The sequence below is a fragment of the Bombyx mori genome, chromosome 4 (assembly GCF_030269925.1).
Source record: "Bombyx mori chromosome 4, ASM3026992v2".
NCBI classification, from domain to species: Eukaryota; Metazoa; Arthropoda; class Insecta; order Lepidoptera; family Bombycidae; genus Bombyx; species Bombyx mori.
In genome coordinates, this window is record NC_085110.1 from 5786309 (window position 1) to 5813149 (window position 26841).

Genomic DNA, 26841 nt, shown 5'->3' on the forward strand with positions numbered 1-26841 from the left:
CTATATTTCGCACTGTACGATTTAAGTGATATTTGTTTACTGTGGGTATGTTATTTGTTTAGTATGGTAGTGTAATGTAATTTTAGAGCCATATGATCATTTTGAACAAACATTGTATTTAAGTTACATTATATAATGACAAATCTAAAATTTAATGTCGCTTTAAAAAGTTCAATGACCAATTTGAGAGTTATATCTCTCAATGACTATGATTATAGTGCACGTAATGAAGTTGTGAATTATTTTTACGATTGTCTGGTGTAGATAAAATAATAAATAGCAAATAAATTAGCTTAAGTGTAGGCTGTTCGGCATTTTTGTTTTTTTTTTCTGGTGGTAGACCATCTTGTGAGTCCGCATGGGTAGGTACCACCATCCTGCCTATTTCTGCCGTAAAGCAGTAGTGTTTTCGGTTTTAAGAGCGGGGTAGCCGTTGTACTCTAAAAACTGCGACCTTAGAACTCATGTCTCGCGGTGGGAGGCGTGGTCGTCCACTCATCACTACATAGTATAAAACAAAGTCGCTTTCTCTATCCCTATATCCCTATGTATGCTTAAATCTTTAAAACTACGCAACGGGTTTTGATGCGGTTTTTTTTAATAGATAGAGTGATTGAAGAGGAAGGTTTATATGTATAATAACATCCATTAAATAGTGGAGAAATCAATAATAAATTACAGTTTTCGAAGCGCAGCGAGGGCGGGTCGTTAGCAGTCTAAGTAATAAATGAATAAAAATATATTATTTATGTCAAATAAACATTCTGACATCCAAGAACAATAACAAACGTTGAACACGATAATGTAAGAAAAAAACCCGGTTCGCATTCGTATTGTTTGTGTAAGTAAAAATTACGAAATCACACATGTTCGTCGAATTTCCGATAAGCAGCACATTGCATTTTATAGTTGTTCAAGCGAAAAATAATTAACGAAATACCAAATATCCATTTACTTGCTAATATAATAATTGCCTGGTCGCGTAGCTTTAAATAAAAATAAAAATTGGTGCTTTACTAATGAAGCTGAATGTTTTACTAGCAGAGTCTTAGTAATGAAACTGAGAAATACAGTGGCGACGCTTATTCAGCTCGGGACAGATAGTAAGACGAAATTTTATTCTACACAAACTTAAATAATTTTCGACTATCAATTTTACGGGTTTCTTATTCAAATCCGTACTTATACATGCAGGCTATTTCCGAAGTCTAATATATTCGTAAACTATTAATCTTAAAAACAAGACCTAAATACATATTATCGTTCTAATAAGCTCATAGTAAGTACTGTAAACATTGAGACGTAGAATTGACGTGTCAAGTTGGGTGGCGGCATTTACTTTGTTGATGTCTATGGGCTCCGGTAACCACTTGACACCAGGTGGGGCGTGAGCTTGTCCATCCATCAAAGCAAATAATAATAATACCTAATAATAATAAATGTATTAGCAGTAGAACACGCCCCGCGTTATTCCGAGTATACAGACACTGTGTGTTTTTATTACATTGCGTGCGATACAATGAATAAAATTATTTTATAATCAACGTACTTATTGAAATAGAATTATCGGAGTTTTTTTAAATCCATTTCTTAAGCCACGGATAAGAACCGCGGAACCGCAGCATATCTCATCCCCTCTTGCTCTATTTTTGTTTTAACTGAATTAAAGGGGTCTTTTAATTTAGATCGACCAGTACTGCCATAGACACTTCAACTGTACAGAATAACGGTCGTCCCCGCCCCTCGAACCGGAACGCATTAGCTGCTGAATTAATAAGGATAGCGGTACCCACTCGTGTGGGCTTGTACGCCCTACCATACACGTCCTTACGGATCCATCAGATCCAATAACTCTTGCATTAGATACCTTCAGCTCTAACACTAGGAGCAGGCTGAGGAACCCCGGTAACCGTACGCGTCGAACTCGACAAAGAGGTCGACGTGCAGCCTAACCCATGCATCAGCCCGCTGAGTTTCTCGCCGGATCTTCTCAGTGGGTCGCGATTCCGATCCGGTAGTAGATTCATTCGCGAAGCAACTGCTCTTGAGTTGTTAGGTCTCCTTCGGAGGCGCTCGGGCAGTTGTTAGCAAATCCCACCCCTCCTGGCTGAGCATTTGCTCGCCCACCTGTCCTGGTGAAGCTGGAAAGGCCTCCGGGCCACCAGTAATCCTTCAATCATAAAAAAAAAAAAAAAAAAAAAAAAAAAAACGCCCTACCAGCAGTAAAGTATTCTTAAACGTATAGACGAGCGAACGAGCTCACGGCTGGCGTAGTGCTATCGGAGCTCATATACATCACAACGCCGTTATTCATCTTGGAGCACAAGGTCGAGGTCTCAATTGTATCATATACTGGCCGCTCCCACTCTTCCCGCTAGAGCGCAAGACTCCTTCGCATCAGAAATAATTTTTTTAAGGGATTTTATGACCTGGTAACTAAGGCCTTTAAGTCACTATGGAGATAAATGAAATGAAATGAAATGAATAATGATTAATTTGAGACATTAATCAACTGGGATGAAATTAAATGAAATGAGATGATATTATGGGATGAAATATAATCTCAGTAAAATGGTGGTCATTTACGGAGATTTTTTCAGTGGACTTTTTGGACGATCCCAAGAAGCTACGTCCAGCGGCTTGTTTAATTTTCCCACATTTGTATACTTTCACAGATATTAAACAGTTAATAAACCACCATTATTAAACATTTCAACCTGAAGAAACACTGAATAGACAAAATAAAACAAATCATATAATGTCACTCCTCGCATTCGCACCAAAAAGTCCGCATCAGAAATAAGAAGAACGGTCTGACCTAAGCCCCCGCTGAATTACAATACGTCTTACTACCGATAAAGAATCCATATATGTATATATTTTTGTTTCAGCACCATGGTATACTTACTACAATGGCAGAATTTCCGTCGTTTCTACTTGTACATCATGACAGATAACTACCGCAACATTATCACGCGTCACAAACGAATGCTACTTAGTCCTGAGATGAAGAGTAGATACTGCCTCGATGAAAATATGATTGTGTCCGCCGGCACACTGCCCGATCTAGACGAGGCGTATTCCAGGTGAACGTTTTATCAATATGATTGGAATTACATTATCTATACTAATCTATACTAATATTATAAAGAGGAAAGATTTGTTTGTTTGTTTGTTTGTTTGTTTGTTTGTATTGAATAGACTCCGAAACTACTAAACCGATTTGAAAAATTCTTTCACTGTTTAGAAGCTACACTATTCCCGAGTGACATAGGCTATAATCTTTTTTGAAAAAGCTGAGTGCATATATCATTTAGATTGCAATCCAAATCAGTTTTAGGTACTATTTGTATGGTTTAGTTAATACTAGTGGTCCCCCGGTAGTCGAAATTCGACTTTAATTAATTGAAATTATTAACTTGTACACTATTATTATTCTATTGTCAAAGACTATTATACTTGTATAATCACAGATTTCGTAAAGATTATGTACACTTTAGACAAATATTATTAAAGACAAACAATATTTAATCTATTCTCAATTTGACCGCAGACTATAAGCAATAAGAAAAATTTGAAAATAAAAAAATAGTAAGCATGCGTAAGTGTGTAACATACACGATAGTGTCTGTAATGTTTTTTTTGTTATTGATTTCATGATTTTTTTGTGCATAATTTAAAAAAAAATTTAACATTCTGCACTTTTTTCTATAAGTGTGGGAAATTCCATACTCCTCCGTCCGCACAATTTTCGTAAAAAGGGATACAAAGTTTTTAGTTCGCGTATTAATATATAGATGTAATGTGCTGTAATGATTGTGATTTGTTTTGTTCATCAATAAATAAATAAATAAACGATCAGAACGTTTTGAAATATTTTTTCGTTTTGTTTCCAGGAGGGTGTACGGGTTCGAGTCCGTGGCGGACCTATACAAGTGGAGTTCGTCAGCCTTCTATCTGCACAACATAAAGACCCCGATGGTGTTCGTGAATGCGCGCGACGACCCGATCGTGCCGGAGCCCCTGCTGCCCATCGTCCGCGAGTTTGTTAGTGAGTATCACGTAAATACTAGGTACTTGAATGCTTATTTCAGGTATAATAAAGCGGTGTTCTGTAGCAGCGGGTAGTTATCATGGAGCAGTTTCAAAATAAGTTTGCATATTTACTTTATTATACTTTTTACTGGTGGTAGGACCTCTTGTGAGTCCGCGCGGGTAGGTACCACCGCCGTTGTAACTATACTGAGACTTTAGAACTTATATCTCAAGGTGGGTGGCGCATTTACGTTGTAGATGTTTATGGGCTCCAGTAACCACTTAACACCAGGTGGGCTGTGAGCTCGTCCAACCATCTAAGCAATAAATAAAAAAAAGATGCGCCACCCACCTTGAGATTTCCAAAATCTCAGTATAGTTACAACGGCTGCCCCACCCTTCTAACCGAAATGCACTGCTTCACGGCAGAAATAGGCATGAAACTATATCATAATATAGAACAGTTTCAAAATAAGCTTGCATATATACAAGTTCCGAACAATAATTACGTAGCAATTTCACCCGCGCGGTGGATGATCTTCCTTTTGACGTTTATATCCCGATCAGCCACGATTATTGAATGAAAAATGAAGTTACATTGCTGTTGATGGTCCAACGAGCTCACGGCTAACCGGATCAGTGTGCTTAGTGCGAGTTTTTTAACGTTCTCGATAGCGTAAAAGTTAGCTCATATTCGTATGGAATGGGACCGTTTGCGTACGTTTGCCGCTAGGGGCGCTGTTCCAACTGCATACAAAAATGGCTTAACTTTTACGCTATCGAGACCGTTAAGAAACTCGCACCAAGCACACTGAAGTACCAATCTTAGAGGTTAAAGTATCGTAATGAAATCGCGGCAGTCCTACATCCGCTCCCCACAAATTTATGTGTATTATCTATGCGCTCCCCACAAGATTACTTAAGGCAATTAACGATGGTATTTAGCCGGGCAGAATTGCAATCTGCTTTGCCAATAGTTTGATGTTATCGTTCGAGATTGTTATGAATAAAGTCGGGTCTCATCTGAGCTCATTACTGTAGTATATTATACATACATAGTTGATGATAATGAAGCACTAAAACTTATCTAATTTATTGGTCATAATATTATATTTACTAACGACACTAGAATGCTACTAATTAGTGGAAACTATTTAAAATGTATCTGTGTACAATAAAGTCTGAGGTGACAAACAGTAAATTTATGGGAAAGTTATTTATTGCTGGTGGTACAGAATACCGTCAGCCCATACTGGTGGCCACCATCGTCCTACCTCTTTCTACCGCGTTGCAGCCGTGCGTTTCAGCTGTATAGGTAAACACCTTAGTACTATTGAGATGGTAATGTTTTAATGCAGCTACTGTCACGTCCATCGGTAACCAGTTAACACTCAACTAGACGAAACAATAATAAAACAATCTTAAATAATATCTTCATTCTACATCCTTGATTCTAGAAGTCACGATGTCATTGTCTGATATATGCGATATGAACATTGTAATGTTTATGTACTTGCGTAGGTATCATACATAGGAATCACCGCAGTTCAACGTTCAAATGTTATCAGTATCGTACGATTTTATTTTTTCCAGTACATTAACAAATTAATATAAATAACTCTCTAGCTTCTAGACTTGTGTCAACATGTAATTTCACAATTAAAATCGTTTTTCCTTATTTATTTTGCTACGTTATCAATATTCTAAACTGTAGTCAATGAAATAGAGAGAGAGAAATAAGGTTTGTTTATGCTGTGCAAATTCAGTACTAACGATAATAATTAATGTTGCGGAATATTGTTGGGTAACATTTTCATTAAAAAATTGAAACGTCTTAGGGTCTGTCTGTCTGTCTTATGTCTCTGTAGGGTGCGGTGTGAGTTTGTTATTTAAAGATTATGTTGTTTAAAAATGTTTATTACTAAAATATAAAGTAAATCAACTAAATGTTAATGTTATGAATGCACCCGGGTGACCCGGATGTTGATCGTGCACTAGCGATTTGTGGAAATAAAGTTAACGCGTCACGCGAATTATGCTGACAAAGGTGTTCGGTAATATATCAACGAACATATTCCGGGGTAACAAAATAGAGGATACTTTAATGAAATAATTGTTAGTAAAGAGACGATTACGGCTTACAAGAGGATGAAAGAAAAACAAAAATAGAATTAAAATGTTAGTTATAATAAAATTTCAGAACTTAAGGTCCATATAGGTTTTCTTGGTATTGGAGAGCACGCTTTGTTTGACACTTTGATATAAATATTCACATCACTAGGCGGAGGGTCCACTACAGAAGGTCGCGCACTAAACCCTGCCTTAGCACTATTTACATTCTCGCAATCACTACACTGTTGAAGCTCGATGCCGTCAGATATGATCGCCCGGTTCACATACAACCGTCGTCGTCGCCAGAGTAGCACGCCGGTAGCCAGCCCTCCTACGATGACGATGATGTACGTTATCACATATTGATGAATATCGTGAGATGTTAATGAAGTATCCAATACTGGCAGAGAGTTTTCTAGATCTTCAATACGCACGTGTCGTTTCTGGACAGCGCTCTGCAAATCTTTGGACTCGCTGATATTAAGGTTCTCAGTGTTGAGAAGAGAGCTGTTTATGGTGTTATTTATCGGATCTATTATTGGAAAGTAAATGTTAGACTGAATCTCCAGCTTATTGTTGTTCGTTTTAGGGATATGAAGTGTATAATCTGATCCCTTTATAAGGCATCCTGGCTCTAGATACAGACGACCAGTGTTATTTAACTGTTTCAAGACAATATGTTCTCCGCACATGACCTTTACTTCGCAGGTGGCACAGCAGTGATACAAATATAAAGAGGGTTGAGTTAGTGTTATTATTTTGGTTTCACAATTCGAATACTTTAATTGGCATTCGTTGTTATCAAGTTCAATCTTACAAAACTTCGTCTCCGGGCGTAAATGAAGAATCGGCGTTCTAAGCTTACAATAGTAAGCTTCTTCTTGTTGATTACAGAATAAGGCTTCTTCGATTGTGAGTTCAAGAAATGAATCTCTTTTCAAGTCGGTAGCGATGTATTCGCATGCCGGAATTACTTCAATAGTCATATTTTCGCTTTGATGAGGAATAGAATGTACTTTATAAAGTTTGAAGCGATCTTGATTAATTAGTGGAAATGTTATCTCGAAAAAGAAATATTGTAGAGTAATACGAGCCTTTATGTTTAACAGAGGATAAAAATTCTTAATATTCTGCGGTTCTACGGGAAGAATTGTGTCTTCAGGTAAATATCCGGTGATAATGTTTAGTTCCTTTTGAAGTTATTCTGGAGTAAGCAAATGAATGTTGAATTGACCATGATGTATGTTAGTTAAAATGTCTAACAATATATTTGCGACCCTTTCAAATTGTGCAATAAATTAGTTGTTAACATTATGGTAAATTCTTGTAGAATTGATATGTTGTTTACTTGCTGTTGAAGTCGATTTGACATGTTTTATAGGCTATTTATGTGTTTATTAATAGTCTTATGCTGCTTAGACATGACTTCTTCTGCTCTTTTTAGTAAGTTGTATTCGGATTCGACGATCGAAGTTTGGTTTTTCCATGAACTCACAAAATGCTGTTCATTATGTTTTACGAGCTCTATGTCTTGCTAGTATTTTTCTGCGAAATGTTCATCTAATACTCCGAACAGAGTTAGCAAGATATCCGACACCATTGATAAAACCACGACGCTGTCTGTTGATTTATAAGTAGCTCATTATAGTAAGTTAATTCTTTGTATTCGTGGATCAATTGATCGATTATTATGCTACACTGACCATCTTCAAGGACTTTGCATGATTTATCTAAATGTGTAGTAGCCTTTTCGAATGCCTTCATTCCTTTTCGATATTGAGACATGTTATAATATACAACCAAGTTCCAAGTGTTTTTTATTTAATTTAATTTTGTTACGGGATCAAAATATAATGATCGATCACCTTTCAGCTCGGATAAGTTACAGGCATCGCTGGTGCATAATGACATGAAAAATATTAGTGCCATCACCATATATGATAGTCTTCCTCCACGTCTTGATTGTTTTTGCTTGTGTTTTGTAGGTTGAGAAGAACAATCATTTTGTTTTTTATTATAGTCAGAATTATCCACTTGCTCAGCTGTTTCAATGGGCAATTTAGACAGTTTGACGACAGGTCGTTTTTTGTTTTGAGTGATACCACCCTGAGACAGCCGTCGTTGCCGGGAAAAACTTCTATGACTCTACCCATGAGCCATTTTCCAGCCGGAAGATTGTCTTCATGAATAAACACCATATCTCCATATCTTCAAGTTGTTTTGTGGCTTCACCCACTTCTGCCGCGTTGTTAATTGTGTTAAATAGTTTGTTTTCCAATTATGCCAAATCTGTTTGAATATGTTGTTGGTCAAATGCCATCTAGTTTTAGCGTCCTCTTTTGTTTCTATAACGGTTACCCCCGCCCTTCCATTTAAGAAATGTGCTGGTGACAAGTAATCTATGTCTTCTATGTTTTCTGTTAAAAAACACAATGGCTTAGAGTTAAAACAGGCCTCCAGTTGTGCTAAGATAGTGCAATACTCTTCAAACGTTAACTTTTTTCTCCTACGACTCTTTTTAAATGCCACTTCAAGCTCTGCACGGCTCGTTCCCATAGACCTCCTGCACTCGGCCAAGAATTAAAATGCCATTCAATGTTCATTTCTGCAACTTCAGCCAAAATATTGTCACTAAAGACTTGGCATAAAGTGTCATATTCTTCCTGTAGCATTCGATTGGCTCCAACGAAGTTCGTACCTTGATCGCTGTATAAGTGACGCGGTGCTCCCCTTCGAGCCAGCATCCTTCTGAGTGAAACCAGAATGCTGAGCACGTTAAGTCAGAAACTAAGTTCAAGTATACCGCCTTCGTAACCAAGCAAACGTATACGACGATGTATCCTTTTGTTGTTTTAACACCTCTTCCTTTGTTGATATTGACATCAACAAAACCAGTATAATCTACTCCAGTATGGTAGAATGGCGCAGCCTGGCTGTCTCTAGCAGCAGGAAGATCACCCATTAGCTGGTACAACTTCTTTGTTTCATATCTACGACATGTTACACAATTCCTTAACTGTTTCTTGGTTGTTTTGTATCCACTAGTTATCCAGTATTGTTATCTGAGTGTTGTTAAGGTAAGTCGAGGCCCTCGGTGAATTTTTTTTTTATTTTTTTTTTATTGCTTAGATGTGTGGACGAGCTCACAGCCCACCTGGTGTTAAGTGGTTACTGGAGCCCATAGACACCTACAACGTAAATGCGCCACACACCTTGAGATATAGTTCTAAGGTCTCAGTATAGTCACAACGGCTGCCCCACCCTTCAAACCGAAACGCATTACTGCTTCACGGCAGAAATAGGCAGGGCGGTGGTACCTACCCGTGCGGACTCACAAGAGGTCCTACCACCAGTAAAGTTTTTCGAAGATCTCGAGAAATTACAACCGGCGGCATTGTTTCATTCCCCTACATTTGTGCACTTTTACAGATACTAAACAGTTAGATGATAAACCACCGTTATTACACATTTAAACCTGAAGACACAGTAATTAAACAAAATGAAACAATTTAATTATGTGCTTCGTTTATTAATAATTCGGCTTAACGGTCTTTGTTAGGAATTATCTTAGAATGTTTCATTTCAGCACTCATGTTCGCGTTCTTTAGTGGACCTCCAACACGTAGGACACCGTCTTGATCGATGAACGGTTTTAAATTTAATAATTTACCGTTCGCAACTTGTTCATTTTTGTTTAATTTTTCTATATCGGACCTAAACTCCGTTCTTTGAATATGTTTTATAATAGCTGATTTGACATTGCGCAGTTCTTGTAATGTTAGGTACGACGGTAATTGTTTACGCTGCACAATAGGTGTCTATGCTTTTCGTATCCATGCTAATACACGAACAATTTTTAGAAATTTGTTATATTGTTGTAATAAAGAATCAATAACATATTGTTTGGTTTCATATTGTAAAACTTCTTGTTTTTTGTTTCTTCTTCTGTTTTACATATTAATTGTTCCTATTCTCTTTTAAATGTTTTAAGCCATGAAGGTCCTTTCCACCATAAAGCATGATTTAACAACTGATCGCCAGTAAGTCCTCGGCTTGCAGCGACAGCGGGGTTCACGCTTGATTTTACGCATCTGCAGGTTTCCGCTGGAATTATTGATGTTGTAGCAGTAACTCTATTAGTAACGAACGATTTCCAACGGTTTGGCTCTCCATTCAGCCAACCTAAAACCGACCATTGAATCACACCAGCAGTAGAGCTCCAATCGAAAATAAAACTTTCTTTGATGAGTTTAATGAGCTTAGAAAGCAAATGAGCCCCACAAAATTCAATCCGTGGTAATGTTAAGGCTTTCTTATGGGGTACGAGCTTCGACTTGGCTGCTAAAAGCGTTACGCTCTGCAGATTTTTAGACTACACCGTTAGCGTACACCACACAAGTGTAGGCAGCGGTGGATGCATCACAGAATCCATGTAATTCAATAATATTATTCTTTTCTGATGAGATCCACTTGGGTATGGTACAATTGTTGATGTTATCGATGTCTGTCGCCAATCTTGACCACTCAATATGAACATTTTCAGGCCCTAAATCATCCCACATCAGATCTTTCTTCCATAGTCTTTGGAATAGTAATTTTAGTTTAGTTGAAAGCGGTGTTAACCAGCCAAGTGGATCAAACAATTTAGATATTTCTGATGGTAAATTCCGTTTGGTGAGTTTTGTTGTAGATTTCAAGAAGTTGCATTTAAAAGTAAAGTGATCTTCTTTCGGATTCCAACGTAAGGCTGATGTTTTCGAAGTGTCCGCCGTCCGCCTTAAAGTAAAAAATTGTTTTATCGTTACATTCTTGTGTTTGCTCGAGAAGTTGATGTTTGTTTGATGACCATTTTCTGAGATTAAATTCGCTCGACTTCAAAAGCTCCTTTAAATCTGATATCAATTTTTTACCTTTCTCTGTAGAATAGCACCCGTGCAGAAGGTCGTCCATGTAAAAGGATCCTTCCAAGACTGTTGCCGCTTCTGGGTATTTGTCTCGTTCATCTAATGCCAGTTGTTTTAACGTCATCATTGCTAGAAAGGATGCTGCTTTTGTTCCGCAAGTGACTGTTGTTAGTTGGAATGACTGTATCGGTTGTTTTGGTGACTGTCTCCATACGATTTTCTGAAGTTGTTGATCATCGCTATTTATTAAAATTTGTCGGTACATTTTTTCAATGTCAGCGGTAAATGCATACGGAATTTTTCTCCATTGTAACAAGAGAACCTGTAAATTCTTTTGTAGATTAGGCTCTTTATGCATAATGTCATTTAAACTCCATTTAGATGTTGAAGCTGACCCACTGAACACGACTCTTAGGCTTGATGATGAAGAGCCTTTACGTAAAATACCGTGATGAGGCATATAGCATTCTTGTTTTACGTTTTGTTGTTTTCTGGGATCATATGTCCTAATTCAGCATATTCGTTCATTTATATTTTAGTGCCAAATTCTTCTGTTTATGAAACTTATGTTCTAAATTTTTCAGTTGAGCAATCGCCATTGGTTTTGATTTACCTAAATTATGATTTAAATCCTCCCTTAAAGGCAATCTCACTGCATATCGACCATTTTCAATGCGTTTTGTTGTGGAGCAGTAAAAGTCTATACATTCCTGATCTTCTACTGAAATATTCGTAAATTCGTTGATTTTTCCTACCTCCCAAAATTTATGTATTTCCTCCATGTTATTCAGAGCAACGTTACATTGATAAGTTTTAACACTTCCGAATAAAAACCAATCTAAATGTGATTGTTGAGCCATGGGTTGTTGTAAGTTTTCTCCTTTAATCACTCCTCCTAGAATAATGTTAGCGTAGATATCGGCACCGAACATTAGATCGACTGGCCGACTCTTGTAAAACTCGGCATCAGCTAAATTGATATTGTTCAAGTATGACCATGCAGGCTTAGAAAATGTTTTGTTTGGTAAACTTTTTATTACATTGTTCATAATGAACGCCTCTAGTTTGAAATTAAAGTCATTGTTAATTGAGGAGTATTGTATTATTATCTTTCCTTTGCAGCTGTATCATGCATTGGTTTAATTTGTTGTACGGATTGTTGTTGCATACTTGGAAGTCCCAACAAAATATTTATGTGAGATGAGAAGATTAACTTTTTGTTGTCATATCGATGATTTAAAATATTTCAACATATACCAAATAATTATCGCTACTTATTTGAAGGTGTTGTATAAGCTTTTAAGCATCTCCTCGTATTTTAATTTTTAGGAGTTACATTTTTTGACTGTTTAATAGAGATGGATTGTTGTGAACAGCTTCCGTGAATAAATCTTTGAACGAAACCCACTGATTATAATTTCCGCTGAAGACAGGTATTTGCAATTGTGGAGTAGCATTTGATCTATGAGCTACCGATCACATCTTTGTGTTCAATATTTTCTTAAGAGTATTAAATTTCTTCTCGTATCTATCGTACATGGCGGCGTACGTTTCATCTTCCCCGTCCATCTCGGATTCGATTTCCCAGTGAAGGCTATCGATAGCAGCCCACCGTTCGTGTAGTTTCTATAAAGAGTCTTCAAATTCCCATTTATCAGCAATCAAATCTACGTCTATGTTTGATGTTGTTCGTATAAAGGCTTTAAAATTAGCATATTGTTTTTTTTTAAGAAATCATCCAGTTTACTGTTTGTGGCTTTGGCTTCTTTTCATCTGTTCAACCTGCCCACTGGTTCTTGTTTCATCATTTATTTGTTTTGACTTCGCTACTGCTGGCGTCCTGGAACGGGCACCAGCTTCCTCCCCTTCTTGAAGAATGCCTACTTGTTCTACTAGTCGCTGATACTGCTCTTTAATCATATTCTTGGTTGGCTCATACGTTTGAAATATTTTTTCATACCGTTGTTCGATGAAGTAAGGTTGAGTCTTACTTATTTCGGTTTATATACGGTCATGGTTAAATTGGCATTCTTGCCAGTAGCTCTCTTAAAGTACTCAACCTTCTCTTAAAATAATCAGCCGTCTTTCTATCCGCACTATCCTTTTTTATGTTGATGCTAAGTTTAACAATGTTGTCATAAATCATGGATTGAATTTCAATGAATTCTGCCATGTTATATGTTTGTTATGTATTATTGAAGGAAGGATTTGTTATGTATTATTGATTGAAGGAATTTTATTACTTGATAATCCTGTTATCAGCTTACGAAACCCCGCCTCCTGTTCTTCGACACCAAAGTTCTTGTTATGTTATAGTTCTCACATCGCACACGCTCACAATAAATGTTATACTAGTTCAAAACCTCATTCGACGGGAACATTTTTTCACAGAATTCACCGACGCGCAAGATTCTCTTGAAGGACCAAAATGTAGGTAGAGTGCAGTGTGAGTTTGCACCCGGGTGACGCGGTTGTTGATCGTGCACTAACGATTTGTGGAAATAAAGTTAACGCGTCACGCGAATTATGCTGTCAAAGGTGTTCGGTAATATATCACCGAACATAAATGTTTTTGAGACAGCTAAAATTATTATATTGAAGTGAAACTTCCTTATCGGCGTTGGAAAAAAATTTACCGTCACATTTTTCGGTTACGCGTCACTTTTTTCCGTTACGCGCCATCTGTTTTGTATTCATGTCTATGATAATAAAATCCTTTTGTTTAAACTTTATCTAATTTAACTTTTTTGTATTCATGTCTATGATAATAAAATCCTTTTGTTTAAACTTTATCTAATTTAACTTTATTTAACCAATTTCTAGAAAGTTGCATGTAGATCATTTTTCGAAAAATAAGGCCATAAACAAGTTTCACTTCTTACGTGTGTACACTAGTACACGCACACATTTTTTTTTATTGCCCTTGTATACTAGTATTGCCCCTGTACCTATACCCTTGGTATACCAATGGTGGGCTGTATCACCTGATTGTGAGTGGTTAACGTCGCCAATGGACTTCTGCAATGCCAGGGGCAGAGCCAAGTCGCTGCCTTCCGGAAACGTATTTCTGATAATTTAATTATATATTTCACTAAGCATATCAAATACATTGATTTTTAAATTGCTTTGGCTTCTGTAGTATATATATTATATTCGAACTGGAACTTGAATTGGCTTACAGGTTCACACGACAAAGCCATGTACCTGGAGTTGGCCCACGGAGGGCACTTGGGTTTCTATGAAGGCGGTCTGCTGTACGCGAACCCCGTGACGTGGCTGGACCGCGCGCTGGTGGGGCTGGTGGGGGGGCTGCTCATGGCGCACAACAAGTGCTCGCCCAAGGACGCGCTGGCGCACGCCGACTGCTCCGCCTCCGACGACGAACCTGATCTCATCAAATCCACCACCATCGTGTACCGCGACCCCTTGGACAAGGTGTCGTCGAAATGCAACTAAATTGTCCAACTACTAGAACAATTGTAAGTTGTTTACGTGAACCTAGGTGTTAGTGGGTTAGGGCGTTTTAACGCGTTTAATGTGTAAAGACAACGGTGTCGACCGCAAACGTAAATCTCTCATTCTCCATAATCTCGGAAGTTTTAATAAAGTTGTTTATATGTAACGGCAGCTCCACATTAGTGCCGTGAATTAACTTTTTTTTTCCCACCTATTCTAGTAACCTCGAGAGGTTATTCTAGATTCACCGAGCTAGTAGGTGAGTTCACGGGGCTCAAGCCGGGAGTGTTGCTAACACCGGCCCTAGCAAGAGCAGTGTTTCGCAGAATCTACCACCGGATCGGAAACGCGACCCACTGAGAAGATCCGGCGAGAAACTCAGTGGGGCAATGAATTCACGCCGTGAATCCACGGCACAAGTCGTGCCCTCCACGTTCACGGGATGCTCTCTCAATCGTTCGTAAAACCCGCCACGAAAGGGACGTAGAAGCTGCTGCTGCAATAACATTGTTTGCTGTGGCAACATATCACTATTTAGAGGTCCGAAACAAGAAAGTTATTCGAAAGCGTTTGAAAAAAGATAGTGGATCATTGAAATATATTGTAACCGATCAAGGCTCTTTAGTCAGGAGCAAACTGACAAACGGCCGCGAACCCTTTGTTGCGGGACAAAATACCGACTCCAATCGGGGTACAGGCGTGAGCGCCGGTGAACACCACGAAAACCGTCCACTTTAACGTTCACGCCTGTCACGGAACTTCACGGCGCTAATGTGGAGCCGCCATAACTGTTCAGTGGCTTGGTTCGTTTCCGTCCGCCGTTCAGTGTCGCTTTATATTTACGACTGTATACGAGTTTTTGAGCAGAACGAAAATCGAAGAGAAGAGAGAGAATGCCAAACGCCGCAAATATTTCAAAACATTCTTCTAATGAGATTTTATTAATTATTAGTAAATTTATTTAAAAAAATGTGTTTTCCCTCCAAAATGCTCGGAAGCCGTCGTCTGATCGTACGGACGTCACTATTATTTGTAATAATTCTATTCAATGATATTAAACTCATTGTAGATCATAATGATGCCATTAAAACGTCTAAGGGTCGATTCGACCAAACAAGAGTAAATCTTATTCTTAGAATAACTCGTCAGTTAATCGAGAGTAAATCAATTTTACGTTTTACCAACTACAATTCTAAGAATAGTGGGCCTATTCGGGAATTGTTACTATACCGCCGTTTCGCACGGAATAACGGAGCTATTCCTAGAATAAAGTAATGGCGTCTGTCAGTCCAACATCTGATTTCTGTCATTTCATAAATATTTATTCTGTTTTAATTTCAAGTCAACGCAATGCACTAAATGATTATTAATAGTCTGAATGCAACGTTTAAACGAAAAAATATAAAACCACACGACAAAACTTGACAATTCCCTCAAACAAACAAGAAATAAAAATAATACGTTTGACAGCTGGATATCTTACACAACAGCTACTTTTTCACACTAAAATACGGCAAAATCGAGTTGACGATTTGTATGCTCTTACACTATGCCGTTGAACAACAACATTTATTTGCCGGATTTTATTTTTGTTCACCATTCACTCTGCTATTCGCGTATTGTTATTCCTAGCGCAACTATACGTGGAAAAACGACTATGAATTTACTCGAGATTAAAATCACGGAATAGGTTATTCCTCGTATAGTTACTCGAGTTTAAATTTAAGTTTGGTCGAATCCGCCCTAAATGTATTAAAGCATTAAAACTTAACGCAAAATTTATAATCGATTTTAACTATCTAATTATTTTTCTTGTTAAGGCCTATGTTATAAATAAAATCAGTACACATATAAAAATTACCAACATCCCTGTTAATTAGAATTTGGTGAATTGGCATTTTCTAGCGAAGTAAAGGTTTTCGGTTTTATGAAATATAGGGCTTAATTACCAAAGTTATATTTAACGGTAATAACTTTTGTTGGTTGCCGGGCCGAGGTAAAGTGTAAGTAATGATATCCAATGGCAGATATACCGTGATATACGGAGCGAACAAAACAAAAAAAACACATTACGGAGCTCCTCTGTGAACAAGGGACGCTTTTAATCTACGTATTTATTTATTATCGACCATGAATAGATTTAGTTCTTTTAAAAGTCAAATGATAAAACAGTTCCTCTTCTACTACATGCGGGTGTACAAATGGCGCTGTACTCTTAGCTTGCTGTTATTTCAATATATTTTTTATTCATGTAATTGTATTATGCACTGTATATATTAATATATTATTATATATTTACTGTGTTTACTAGTGGTTACTGGAGCCCATAGACATCTATAATGTAAATGCGCCACCCACTTTGAGATATAAGTTCTAAAGTCTCAGTATAGTTACTGCTTCACGGCAGAAATAGGTGGGTTGGTGGTACCTACCCGTGGGGACTCACATGAGGTTCTACCACCAGTAATAAAAATTATAATACATTATTAATTGTGTCAGAAAATGGGTATCTAATATTTGGTAGTTACAACGAAACGCGATCGGATTGTAGTAGTGCCTATGTTATAACGTAAATGTCCTATTATAACTAAAAGCTACGCATGTTTGTTTATTGTCCACAATATTGAGTCTTTGTAGATTAATTTGCTTCATGGTTATTTCGATATGTCTAAAATATGTATTCCCGTTGTGATGTTTTGTTCGCATCGAATAAATCATTCACAAGCGGCGCATGTTTCCATCCCGCGTCTCAAATATTTGTCTGAATTATTTTAATTTAGATATTACGTCTCTATTGGATATTATGTGTTCTGTGGCGCGACACAAGCACAATTTGTTGCGCACTATGGTTTACTGCATATTCTGAATAAGCTTTGTAATAGTTATTTATTATGTGTCGGTTGTTCTTGATGGGCAGAAATAAGAATAGCAGAAAAAATTGCGAATTTTGCCTCTCATAGATCTCGGCAGTAAGGATTTTAAGGTTGGATATCTATGATTTAAAATTCTTGAACAGTATTTGGTATTAATACGAAAATTTCTAGATTTTCTGAACACTGAACGTGTCGCTTAAGAAAACGCATGTATTGCTCAAGACGTCACGGGAATATTTTGGTTATTGTGAACACTGAACGTGTCGCTTAAGAAAACGCATGTATTGCTCAAGACGTCACGGGAATATTTTGGTTATTGACGTAATAATATATAAAAAAGGCAAAATTAAAAAAAAAACAGTTAACCCGGTCAACTCTGACTTTATAGAAGAAACTGGCTGGTGATATCAATGTGGTAGTTTTAAGCAATAAAAATATAATTCAATAGATCAACATCGGAAAAGATGGAAATATTAAACATGAATCCGTAAAGTTACAATTTTGAAAAGTATATAGTGCCGACTTTATGCCTCTATTGTCGAGAGAGATTCGAATCAAAACTCGTTGCTTTCAAACATTGTTGTTGTGCTTGTTCTGTGAATTCGTGAGATGCGCTTTTGTTTATTATTAATATACCTACTATTAACAATATTGCATTTTTGTCGGGAAATGGATACTGATTTAATGTATTTTATTTATGTATTCAAATCTCACTTTCATTTAAAACTTAGTAAAAAATAGTGACAAAAACAACGATTATTAGAAATTAGTTTTAACAGATTGGAATCTGTTACTGCACAATGCTTGTTATTGGAAAAAAAACCAATTACAAATTGAAATTGGAAGTGAACATAATATAGAGAGAAGGCTAGTGTATTTTGTACGTTTGTATTTTTATGTATCAGTCATTTTACGAAAGAAAAGCAACTTAAGTCTTGTTTAAAGAAACTGCCCCACAGATTTATATTAGTCAATAAATCTGAATTATGAGCTATTAGAGATTATAATAACTTGAAATTAAAGCACATAGTGCAAGATTATAATAAATGAAATTATTTAATGTACTTATATATGATTCCAGTTTGACGATATATTTTGTATGAAAAATTTAAAATATATTGCACCATTCCTATAGTTCTAAAATGTGTAGTGCGTACGTGTTTGTCTGTTTTAGAGGCCGCAAACAATTCGTCCTGAATAACAAAAGTTTTAGAATTTTTAAATGTTATCACTGTTACAATATTATACTAACGATATGTGATTCACCGTTACTAATTAGTTAAAAAATATATGTAAAAATAATAATTATATTGTTAAACATTAAAATAATTGTGCATATAAAATACGCCGCAATTTTTAATCATCAAAAATGAGACTTTTCTACAGCCGAAACATTTTATTAGAAGAGGAAGAAATCTATTTCAAATTAATCTTATATTCACACTGCACATTTTAAATTGAATACCTATACGGTTAAATTATTTTTGGTGTTTTAAAAGAGTTTGTGTACAGTAGAGGAATTATGTGAATACAGAACCGGTCAATGGGGAGTTTATAAAATTTCAGATTACGAAGTTGATTCGATTGTGCCGATTCATAAAAAGTACAATTTTTTTATTTTACAATCTATCTAGCAAAGTATATTGTCATATTTATTTTTAGGCTTGTGTCAAATATAAACTATTTAAAATCTATGGGCGTATTACGCACTCAATAAAGATTTTGGAAATGAATAAAAGCATTTTAATTTGTTATATCCCATTCATATTGAAATTATTCATTACAAAAGTTTTGATAAATAAGTATATTTCTAGTCAGTAATATAAAATTTTAAAGACGGGTGAATTTACGCTGCCTTACAAACTAAGTTATAATCTAACTGTTACATTTCAAATATTTTGTAAATGGAATATTATTCACTGCCTCGTTTTTTAATATTGCAAATTTTACTAATACATAAGCTCCGAAGATTAACGCAATTTGAGCATTTAAATGAGATCAATTTGGAACATATAAGTTTACAGTAAAGGATGCTGCTTTCCAAACTATGAAAATAATCTAAGCATAAAAGGCATTTGAATAAAACTAGCCCAAAAATTTGATAAAAGATGACATTGGATGAAAGAATACATGACAATTTAATGAAATAATATAAATATTCCAAATACAAATATCACAACATTTTTCTTAAAACCTTAACTCTTTACAAATTACATCTTATCATAATATACATCAATATTTTAAGTGTTTTTCTTAAAATTAAATTTACAATAAGAGAAATGGAACAGATCTAGTAGTCATTTTGCACATTTTAAACGTCTAGTTATATTTATTTATGAAAGAAATCTGTTATGTCTGCTTAAAATACAGAGAGCCAGTCATGAGTATTATATAGTAAGTAGCCTTTCACTGGGCGATCCCTTGATAATAAATAAGTTCAGTGTAAGAATAAAGATTGCCTTAATCTAACACAATGGCACAAACAACAAAATCAAATTTTAGCTTTGAAATTACAAATGTGGCGTATAAAGCAGGACAGGTAAGCAATCATAAAAATAGATTTAATCTTACAAATGTTCAATGAAATACAAAGTTGTTTTATGTTAACTACTAAATCTTACAGGATTGGTATTAGATTACAGTCTTTTATAAATACTATTGATTTTGAATCTGAGTATTTTCAGAATAAATTAAAGCTTTTTCTTAAAATAGATTTCATAGAAATAAATTATGTAAATGCAATTAAATCGATACTGCCATATAGTCAGCACATGGACGCAGGATCACCTTCCATGGTGCACGCTGTATTTTCTAATTTACGAGCTAAGTGTGTTTTATTTTCTAATCCTAACATAATTTGTTCTCTATATTTACTGACATAAATATATAACTCTTTTAAGGCTGATAGAGTATCAAACTCGTTTAATTGTTCCACAGAGAGTTGTTGCATAGACGTGCTTATTTCTTGGTCTGTAACTTGTGGTAATTGAGAAACTGCTTGATAAAACCTTATGACCATATCTCTATAAGTGGGTAAGTCTTTTGCAAAGAGTAATTTGTTTGACGGCGAATCTTTACAAAGTCTATGTTCTGATAATGAACATGCATCCATAAAAGTTTGCGCAATCACGGACAGAGAGGAGTCTACAGTGGCGGTTTTATTTATATCAAAAATGAAATCAGGATTTTTAATGAGATTCACCCAAAATCTTAGTGGCAAACTGTTAGACTTCCAAGCATGGACGACTTCTGGATTGACAATACCATGAGCTCTTGCTGCATCATCAAATAGATCAAATAGCCATTTCACTGCGGGCGGCAGTACTTCGTTTACTGTGAGTATGGTGCCAAAGAAATCGTCCACAAATTTATGTACTGTGCCTTTAGTAGATAGCAGCCTTGTGAGAAATATTTCTGGAATGGCTTTGTGACTGTGCTCAGATGATTTGTTGACAATATGTTGATATTCGATCGGTTTTACCAAATGATAATAATGCACGTTTTGATCAGTAATGTCGCTATTGTATACGCGTATATGTGAATTCGAACAGTATATTCCTGTACAATTTTTACATGGTATTTTATAAGGTGTGTTGAAACTATCGTTTTGTCGTGATATTAACGACATTATGGCGGATTCCTTAACGCCATAATGGGCTAATGTATTTAATTTTCGCCATCCATTTAATGTTTTAGTAGTGACATCCTCGTCTTGAAGCGTAACATGTCCACCTCTTCCATGACGCCACTCGAGATCAACTTCATGGACAGCAGGTCTGAGTGAAAATGGAGTATTTTTGAAGAGAGCATCTAGTATCTTCGATTTTACTTGTGATATACTGTCACAGTCTAATACTTTACACTGAACTTTTTCATCAAATTCGTCTTGAACAATGTGTAGGGTTACAGTCTGATAGTCAATCTGCTCTTTTAATAGCTTCTCTTCTGATAAAGAGTAACGAGCTTCGTGTGTTATAGCATCGACGACTCCCTTTTCGATTTGATGTTTTATAGCTTTAAATAACAAAAATAATGAAGATCCAGCATAATCTTTTAAGTAGTAATACATACATAAAGCCATCCAATTCGTCAACATTTTTTCTACAACACTTTCCGTTCTTCTTAACATAAGTTGTGGATGTTTACTGCAAACTGATTTATCAATGAGCCGTAACAACAAAGATTTGAGGATGTCTGTAGCATATTCCATTTTACCCATTAATATAATCATTAAAAGCGAAGCAACATTTACTTTGTCTCTTATGTTAAAAGATTTCTGCGCTTCCAATGTGTCTATAAATGACAGCAAAAAACACTTATTATTTAATAGTTGCTCGAATTGAAACATAGCTGCATCATAATTGGTCCGTGGAGCATTAATGAACTGTCTTTGAACATTCAATATGGGATGATCGGAGACTCCCGGAAAAAATACTTTCATCACATAATTAACATGGTCTAATGTTGGAATACCTGAGTGTTCTAAATCAGCTGCCAAATCTGACATATCGGTCTGCAGTTCTGCAAATGCTAACTTGCATTCTAATCGTACATTGCTTTCCAATGTATCCATTTGAATTTGTATTCTTTTATATTCCCTCTCGGCTTTCGTACTTCGGCGTCTGTACATCACCAACACAATCATAAATATTAGTACCAAGAAAAAAGTTCCAGCCGCAATGCTTGCGATAGCTTCTGGGGGAAAATTGTAATTCCTCAAAAGCTCGTAATGTAGATAGCCTATTGGAAAACGCAAGTTCTTTCCAACTTTGACAACTACTAATGGTAGACTTTTCTCTGTGGTTTGCATTCCGTTTTCGTCTGTATTGGATGGTTGTACTTCGGGAGGTGTGCATAGGAGCTGTTGCATTGTTAAGCTGGTCACATTACATGGTTGTGTGCCGATAGTTACAACAACATCGGTTTCATCACTGGCTCTTATCAGATTTTCGCCTTCTATTACTAGTGGGTCACCTTTATATGATTTTATTCTATTAGGAAACTGATATACATGTGGATCTTCAACAAATACCATATGTGTTCGTGGAGGATTGAAATATTTTTTAAGATCTTGCATTGTTTCCACATGATCCATCACAAAACTTACTTTCATTGCTATTTGAGGAGTGCTGGTTTGTGATTTTGTTGCTTGCAGAATCTCTACATACTTTGTATTTATTGCTGGGCTTGGACATTCCATTTGATTTGAGCTCAAAACTTTACATTCTGTATGATTAACTGGGATTTCTTCATTTGCATAATACAATTTCATTAAAGGTTTCTGAATAGTATGTAAATTAGTACCATGCACAGTAATCATTCTACCACCAGATACAAAACTTTTTAAAGGCTTTATTTCCATTATGGTAGGATCAGCAGTATAGTTAAAAAGGTCACCTTTTAAAGTTCTGTTAGCATTGTCTATAATGACTGTCAGCGTGTGAATAATGTGTGGAAAGTTTGCTTTAGGTGTTATACATATCAGTCTGCTATTGGACGTTTGTGTTTTATTAACAGAGCATGGTAGATCATCTAAAAATGCCTTGACAGAAGATCCAATATTAAGATGTTCTCCTCCAATAGCTAATTGTGTCCCACCTGAAACTGGCCCTAATGTGGGATAAATTGCTTGCAACTTTATATTTTCATAACTAAACATAACAGATGATTCAGTATATCCTGAGTCATTCTCAACTATCACAGGGGCTACTGTAGAATGATTGGATGGTCCTGTTTGACAAGTTATGCTAACTGATACTTCAAAATCAACAATTTGACATAAAACATCACCAATCCGAACTTTTCCTGTGACTTCTTCAACTCTTAATCCAAGATTACTTCCTTCTATAGTTACAGTTGTGCCACCTTCTATGGGTCCACTTAATGGTTTTATCATATCAATTCTAGGTTTTGGGCATTCTGTTACAGGAGTTTCTAAACAAGATTCACTATATGAACATGAATTCCCACACCAAGTACATTGATATATAGAATTCCGAGTGATACAAAGTGAACAATCAGCATGTTCTCTGTGTGATCCTAGTATTTCACATTTATATAACGTTATCATAACTGTGTCTATGTAATGATTATGATTCCAAACAACCTTTACACTTACATTATATTCACCTACATCTTCTTCATATGAGTAAGTGGTTTTATCACAAACAATGTAATGATTTGATTCTATTCGTGCAGGCAATATCATGTTTGCTTGCTCAATTGTAACAACACACTGGAAACCTATGTGACCAGGTTGCAGATGAGGCAGATTTTCAACTTCCAGTTCTAATTCTTTAGGAACATTGTAGGGCAAAAGAATTGGCTTTTTGTACTGCCTTATTCTAGGACAATGTCCAATACCATGATTAAGCAGTTTGGTTGGATTCTTTTCACCACTAATGATGGTTCTTTGACAAGCTGAGGTATCATGTGTGCACACATTATCATAAATACACCAATTACATGCCCACTCGCTCGTAATACAAGAATGACATGTTAAGTGTCTGGAACAATCATAGAAAGCAAAGTTCCGCGAAACAAAATCTTTATTTGTTTCTGATGAATGAACTGATAGAGGCACATTGACATGATCTTGATTACTTGGAATTTTAGGTCTATGTTTTGCATCTGGTGTGGGACAAGCTAACCCATTAGATGTAACTGCTGCATCAATCGGGGGAGCGTTGCCAAACACACACTTATATTTGGCCCCAAAAGGTAGTTCTGGCAAAGTTTTTATAGCTAGCTGTACTGTTGTCACTTCATTCACAGATATTCTATCAGGTAAAATTTGTTCAAAATCAATGCACTGTTGACCAATATACTGAGATAACCACCTTGGTGCACTTAATGTGCCTTTCTGACACATGCTTTGTATCGTACACCTTTTTTCTAGGGAGCACCATCCACAATGAGGATCATTAGATTCAAGACATGCAGAACAATTTCCATGTTCTGCACATTTTTCTGTTGGTATTTGTACAATGTTATGGGAGCCCAGCAGATATAGAGTTTTCTGATATGGTGAAAATGTAGTGTCAGGTAATATTTTTTCATTTGGAAGCAATTTCTCACTAGAATATTCTAAGGCTTTATCTGCATCAATCAATACTTTTTTTAGAACACCATTGCTAGTACCCAAGAATGCTACTGTATGCAATCCAGTAACTGACACAGCAACTGAAGTAATTAATGTATCATTCCAATTGATAATTGATGTGCTTCTAATTGGGTAAAGACCACTTATTTTTAGACCCACCTCACAAAAATTCAAAATATTTCCTGTGGAACCAACGCTTGGACATTTGCCATCAGATATCATCCCTGATATATAGCCCATATTACGTGCCTTCGTACTACCATTGAAACACATGTGAACATTCTCATTAAACTTAATTTCTATTTCTTGTAAAGAAAAAACACACATAGATGACTTTGTCATGGGTTCATTTGATATACTTTTGGATGGGCTAAACAATGCAACTAGAATTGGGGCCCCTGTCTCAATTCCAAGTTGCATTGCTAAATTAGTTCCAGCTTTTGCAATTTTAGCATCTTGAACAAGATTATAATTGACAATTTCACTCTTACCATTAATATTTTCTTCTCTTACATGACACTCCAAGGTAACTTCTGTGTAACTGTTATAATTGTCATCATTGACACATGTACGGGCTAAACGAGATACATAGCCTAGTTCTTCATTACCAGCGAGGTGAGAATGTTTTTGGATTAATAAAAAATAGGCATAGTCACTGGCATTAAAACCATACACATAATGCACTAGGAAATTATCTCTGTATTTTACATCAATTTGCAGCATACTCTGTTTGGAGAATGTCAGCTGTGCAAGTCCTAGTGTCATCAAATTTCGACTAGAAATTGCAGGTACATCATGCCTGTATTCTCCTTTGTTTGTAAATGTTGTTCCAACATAAAGAACATTAGATCTGTCTAATGAGTTATACCTCTCTGGACCAATAAAGGCATAGGTTGAAGCTTCAGCATCGTTAGCAGCAACACTCACGGCTACAAATTCCGGTTCCGTTGACAGATCTCCAAGCTTATATTTGTGACAAGAGCCTTGAGCGATAGATCCACAAGCAATCACGATTCTTGATTCTTGGTCGATGACCAAAATTTTGTTCACGTTGTCGGTTATTGTTGTTGTCACGTCTGGATCACAACCACTGGCATGGCACATAGGATTATCAGGTTTCGGTCCAGTTTTCACTACGTGAATTGGTTTCAAGTCAGGACTAAGTTGATGGAGCCAATTTAATGAACCTGCGTACACTTGACCACTTATTTTGTCCACTGCTAAATGGTAAAACTGGTACGTTTCATTCTTTAAAATAGGGTACTGAGATATTAAATCATTACATTGAACTCTTGTACACCGAAGCCACAATGTTATGACTAACACAGTTATGAAAGTAGCCATGATCGCATTTTAAGGTGCTGTCAATTTAAATAATATATCCGTAGGCTTTAATTTAATTCGATTTCAACCCATTTTTTATCAATTAAAAAATAAATGTAACTTGTAAATGCATCCATCGATGCCGTCGACACGGAATCACGAAATCTATAAACAATGGAACTTTATCTGCTTAAATGACAAATGTCGAAATAGTCTATTACGACTGTAACCCATTTACACGTTCAATTTGTCATCATTCCAGTCTCAAACTTCGATCATGCTTCAAGATATTTTTGACTATTTCTTGATCACTGATTAAAGGAACCGAACTTTACAATGCCCAAAATAAACAGTTTAATTTAGATTAATTTATCTTAATTAATTTAGAATAAAATTTCCTTTTTTTTTTCAATAGTAGATTAGCATTGAAGAATACTCATTTTGTAGTAGGTCATTCCTTCGCAGGCTAAATCTTTTAGACAAAATTGTCGTCTTGTGAAATATCTACTGGTGGTGGGACGATTTAATTTAATTAATAATTTAAATAAACTGAATATGTCTTGCTAGACCTATGCTTGACAGACCAAATAACACACTTTAAAAAGAAATTGACATGTGGTCGTTGTTCCCCGTGCCTTCAATTTGAAATGGAAGCCAAAAAATGCTAAAGTGTTGTACCCATAGATTATATTTAAATACCGTAAAATGGGGCGATTAGGGACATATTCCAACTTTATGAGCAATTTTAAGGTAGTTGTTGATGTATATAATGCTATATCAGGATCAAAATGATTGAGTCTTGGGGGCATCTTTGTTATCTAATTTAAAATTATGCAACTAGCATTCCAGTTTAAGCAAAAAATGCAAAAATAGGTGTAATCCCTATTTACCCGAAAATTGTGGTTAATTGGGACGAAATGAGAAATTTGCTAGGGTTGGCACTACTTTTATTTTTATATATAGTTTTAATTTATTTATTTATTTAGTTGCACCAACAAAGTGATCATCAATAAAAAAAATTGAAAAACTGACAAAA

At 36.0% G+C, this 26841-nt stretch overlaps 2 protein-coding genes across 3 annotated transcripts in view; one reads left to right on the forward strand and one right to left on the reverse strand.

The window, feature by feature from the left end:
- LOC101740552 (abhydrolase domain-containing protein 2) overlaps positions 1–19118 on the forward strand; it is a 31689-nt gene extending 12571 nt beyond the window's left edge. For both annotated transcript variants that reach the window (XM_038010632.2, XM_062668103.1), the window contains 3 exons: positions 2892–3086; positions 3897–4051; positions 14233–19118. In XM_038010632.2, the coding sequence (XP_037866560.1) occupies positions 2892–3086; positions 3897–4051; positions 14233–14507 (625 nt within the window). In that variant the 3' untranslated portion in view covers positions 14508–19118. The remainder of the gene's footprint in view (positions 1–2891; positions 3087–3896; positions 4052–14232) is intronic.
- Positions 19119–19121: 3 nt separating this feature from the next.
- LOC101740689 (plexin-B) lies at positions 19122–26011 on the reverse strand. The gene has a single exon (XM_038010631.2). It carries the CDS (start codon positions 25824–25826, stop codon positions 20145–20147), a length of 5682 nt encoding a protein of 1893 aa, XP_037866559.1. The 5' UTR covers positions 25827–26011; the 3' UTR covers positions 19122–20144.
- Between the last annotated feature and the right edge of the window lie 830 nt (positions 26012–26841).